This window comes from Bison bison, unplaced genomic scaffold, assembly GCF_000754665.1.
Source record: "Bison bison bison isolate TAMUID 2011002044 unplaced genomic scaffold, Bison_UMD1.0 scf7180017864516, whole genome shotgun sequence".
NCBI classification, from domain to species: domain Eukaryota; kingdom Metazoa; phylum Chordata; class Mammalia; order Artiodactyla; family Bovidae; genus Bison; species Bison bison.
This window is the reverse complement of record NW_011495069.1, coordinates 2,105,283-2,109,689: the sequence shown is the minus strand read 5'-3', so window position 1 is coordinate 2,109,689 and position 4,407 is coordinate 2,105,283. Positions and strand designations below refer to the sequence as shown.

General features: G+C 49.3%; 2 protein-coding genes across 2 annotated transcripts in view; one reads left to right on the top strand and one right to left on the bottom strand.

Moving 5' to 3' along the window:
• LOC104981222 (aflatoxin B1 aldehyde reductase member 2-like) overlaps positions 1-4,407 on the top strand; it is a gene marked incomplete at its 5' end in the record, with an annotated part of 43,219 nt that overhangs the window by 20,913 nt on the left and 17,899 nt on the right. The gene's annotated exons all lie outside the window — the stretch shown is intronic.
• Positions 1,602-4,407, bottom strand: part of LOC104981211 (aflatoxin B1 aldehyde reductase member 4-like) — a 12,433-nt gene continuing 9,627 nt past the window's right edge. The window contains exon 6 of the mRNA XM_010830214.1: positions 1,602-4,365. Coding sequence (XP_010828516.1) covers positions 4,204-4,365 — 162 coding nt within the window. The 3' untranslated portion in view covers positions 1,602-4,203. The remainder of the gene's footprint in view (positions 4,366-4,407) is intronic.

Here is a 4,407-nt window from a genome sequence, read left to right as displayed (position 1 = left end):
TTAGCATATTCAAAAGCAGAGACATTACTTTGCCAACAAAGGTCTGTCTAGCCAAGGCTATGGTTTTTCCAGTGATCATGTATGGATGTGAGAGTTGGACTATAAAGAAGGCTGAGCGCTGAAGAATTGATGCTTTTGAACTGTGGTGTTGGGGAAGACTCTTGAGAGTCCCTTGGACTGCAAGGAGATGCAACCAGTCCATTCTGAAGGAGATCAGCCCTGGGATTTCTTTGGAAGGAATGATGCTAAGGCTGAAACTCCAGTACTTTGGCCACCTCATGCGAAGAGTTGACTCATTGGAAAAGACTCTGATGCTGGGAGGGATTGGGGGCAGGAGGAGAAGGGGACGACAGAGGATGAGATGGCTGGATGGTATCACTGACTCGATGGACATGAGTTTGGGTGAACTCTGGAGATGGTGATGGACAGGGAGGCCTGGCGTGCTGCGATCCATGGGGTCGCAAAGTCGGACACGACTGAGCGACTGAACTGAACTGAGATCACTTTCACATCTTTTTTTTTTTTTTTTCACTTTAGGAGCCTCTTTTCACATTTAGATGTTTATCTGATAACCTTATACAGAGATTTACCAGAATTTCCGGTTACACTGTGCTCTTCTCAGGCCATGACAGTGTGAGTGTTTATCCTTCATGTCTGGGGACCAGGAGCTAAGAATTTGTTTTATAGGAATTGGGAAATGCTTTATTCAACTCTTACATCTGTTGTTTTTCAGATTCTTTTCTCATATAGGTTATTACAAAACACAAAGTGCAGTTCCCTATATACCGTAGGTCCTTTCCGACGATCTGTTCCATACGTGGCAGCGTGTGTGTATTAATCCCAGACTCCTAGTTTATCCCCCCCCGCCTTTCCCCTTTGGTAACCATAAGTTACCAAAAGTACCGTAAGGGTACATTTTCTCCCCTGTAAGTGGTGCTGCTACAATTCCTGGACTTCGAAGGCTTTGGAATATCAGCTGTCCCCCTTAATGCTTTCTGCTGAAGTTACGGAGGCAATCCCTAGGTATCATGAATGCTTCTAACCATCACATCACACAAACACATCACACACACACAGCTGCACCTCACACAAACAATTCTGTGGAGTCCTGCCCCAAGGCCACAGCTGTGAGGCCTTGTACCAAGGCCACAGATACAGAGGCCAGAACCAAGGTCACGTCTGAAGCTGACTGAGCCCCTTTGTAACTGTTGCCAAAAGCCCCGCTGATCATCAGCAGCGGGCTTCCTGACCCCATATGAGGCAGAAGTGCCCACCCCTACTCACCCTATAGCTCTCAGACTCCGAACCACTGGAACACAGGTTCAGTTCCTGGTCCAGAAAGAGCCCATATGCCGAGGAGCAGCCGAGCCCATGGGCGGCAACTAGGGAGCCCACTGCTGAAGCCTGTGTGGCCTAGAGCCGTACCCTGCATCGAGAGAAGTCACTGCAGGGAGGCCCAAGCGCCTCGGCGAAGAACAGCCCCCACCACCTGCAACCAGAGAAAACCCTGTGCAGCAACGAAGGCCCAGCACAGCCAAAAACAATTACAATTCTTTAAAAAAGAACACGTCACAAAGCATAGTGCTTTTGTTTTGTTTTTGGTGTATTCAGCGTTGTACAACCATCACAATCAAATTTAAAGCATTTTCATCACCCCCAGAAGAAACATCACCTACTCAAGGCACATTAGTTTGAGTAAACTCTGGGAGATAGTGAAAGACAGGGAAGCCCGGCGTGCTGCAGTCCACGGGGTCGCAAAGAGTCAGACACGACTTAGCAACTGAACAGCAAAAGAAACCTGTACTCATTAACAGTTAATCTCCAGTTCCTCCATTTTCATCACCCCCAAAGGAAACCTGTATTCATTAGCAGCTCATCTCCAACCCATCTCTCAGCCCCAGGGAACCACAAGTCTAGTTTCTGTCTCTAGTAGATTTCCCCATTCTAGACATGCCACAAAAATCAGATCATATAATATGAGACCTTTTGGAACTGTCATCTTTCACTTCGGGTATCACCTTCAGGGTTCTGTTAGGGAAATTAAAAGGGAGGTAGTCTTGTTCAGGCTCCAGAAGCAGGAGACCAGGCCTCTGACCTGCTTCTGACCTGCATGGACACTGCAGGATTCTGTGCCCGCCTGCAAGCACAGCAAGTCAGGCAGCGCTTTAGGGAAGAAGGGGAGGAGGTCTTGGAATCTCTTAAGCCCCTGAAGGCCTGGCCACGCCCCCGGGTCTAAGAAGTCCCACGGCTCACAAAGGAGACAAACAGCGTTGTAAAAGGAAAACCGGAGCTGCGCTTTGCGTGTCGGTTTGCGCCCTGGAATTATAAGCGGGGCCCCGAAACCGTAATCTGAAGTCTCGCCTGTGGGATGGACTCGCTGCCTGGGACCCTGTCCCAGCTGAGACTCCATATTGCTGTTAACAGGGGACTTTGCAGCAGCGGTCAAGTCGGGATGTTGGTCAGCCCAATTTGGTGATATGCGTAGAGTTACTTTCTTTACTGTTTCTATTTCAGTAACTGTATATTGAAATTTAAGACAAATAATTATAAAAAATCAAAATTGCTTATGTGCAACAACTGATTTGCTGACAAAACTTTTGAACTTAAAATGTAAGTAAAGCTTACAGCGAAACAGGTTCACCCATATTAAAGGCATTTCATCACTTCACTGGCTGAGTGACATTCCCTGGTACGGACGTGCCACTTTTAATTTATGCATTCATCAGCTGTTGGACTGTTTGGACGATTTCTGCTTTCAAACTATTATGGATTTATTTCTGGACTCTCAAGTGTGTTCCATCAGTCTATATGTTTATCCTTAGGCCAGTCCCATGCTGTTTTTTTTATTTCTGTAGCTTTGTAGTAAGCTTTGATATCAGGAACTGGAGGACTTTGCTCTTGCTTGTTTTGGCAATTCTGTATCCCTTGAATTTCAAATGTGAATTTAAAAATAATTTTGTCAGTGTCTGTAAGAAAAAATCTAGCAGGGTTTTGATAGAAATTGAATTGAATCTTCTTAGGTCAATTTCAGATTTTGTCATCTTAAGTAACTCAGTTTTGGGGTGGCTTGCTGTGCAACAGTGCCTGATCACACAAGCAGGGTAACTACCCCATTTGGGGAAGCATTCATTTTATTACAAAGGAAAGTTCCAAATAATCAAACTGTATCTGCAGTGTCTCCTTCTAGATGGCAAGCAGGGCCTTTCTTTGGACTAAGGAGCCTCTGATTGGTGGCTTTGGCTGCATTTCCAAGTTGAGCCCCTGTCGTCACTTGAGCGACGGGTTCCGGTGCTGCCTGCTCCTGCTGCTTGGCTCACATCCCTTGCCCAGGGCGTGATGTTCTAACAGAAACAACCAGACCTCGGATTTCATTTCTTCTCCAGCCTTGGGTGCCTCCTGCTTGGAGCAGGGATTTGCTGAGGGAAACTGGGGTCCTGGCTGCCCAGGCCCGTGCTAACAGAGGGAGGTGCAGCAGCAGAGCTGAGAATCTGTGGATGAGCAGACGACAGGAGGCTTCAGCTAATAGTAAAGGCACTGCTTCTGTTTTTAGAGAGGTGGGCCCCACAGTGTGTGGGGTCTTCACTTCCCAAGCAGGAATCGAACCTGCACCCCCTGCGCAGAGTCTTAACCACTGGACCTCCAGAAAGTCCCACTTTTCTCCTTTTTTTTAAAGCCACCGATGAAACGACTGTGTTAAAATGCCCCACAGCATCTTGGGGGTTTTTATCCTTTTTGGAAGGTTTTTGTCCAAATTATTCCCTTTCTGAGTATTCAGTGAGATAATTCAGAGAGAAAATCCACCGCAGGGTGGACGGCCCTCTTTCCCTCTGTCACGTGGGCACGTGAGGGCCGCCTGCAGCCACCCCCGCACCCCGCCACCTCTGCCCCGAGGTGGCTCCAGCTCGCGGGTCCACCCCTCAGGCAGGAAGGCCCAGGCAGGGAGGGGACAAGTCCCAGCAGCTGAGGAGAGAAGCCTGCGGGGTCCGCTCATGACTGGGCTACAGGCAGGTCTAGTGTTGGCTTTATTCAGATGCGAAATGCCCAAGGGGCTCAGCCCAAGGTGAGGCAGCGGCTGGAAAAATAACCGTGGATCCAGACGATGGAGAAAGACCACGCGAAGTCAGCTTAAGGCAGAGACCGGCCAGGGAGAGAGCAGAAGAGGCGACAGAAAAGAAACCTTCGGCGCCTGATCCGGGTAGGAGCCTAGCGGAAGTAGTTGGGACAATCGTGGGCGACCAGGCGCCAGGCCTGGTCAAAGGCCTGCACGACGGCCGGCTCCAGGGCCCCTTCCTCAGTGGCCGCCAAGTTCTCTTCCAGCTGCTCCAGGCTGGACATGCCCAGGATGACCGCGTCCCCGTGGGCGCCCTGCAAGGGGAGATGGCCAGACGTCACACACTGAGGCCCCAC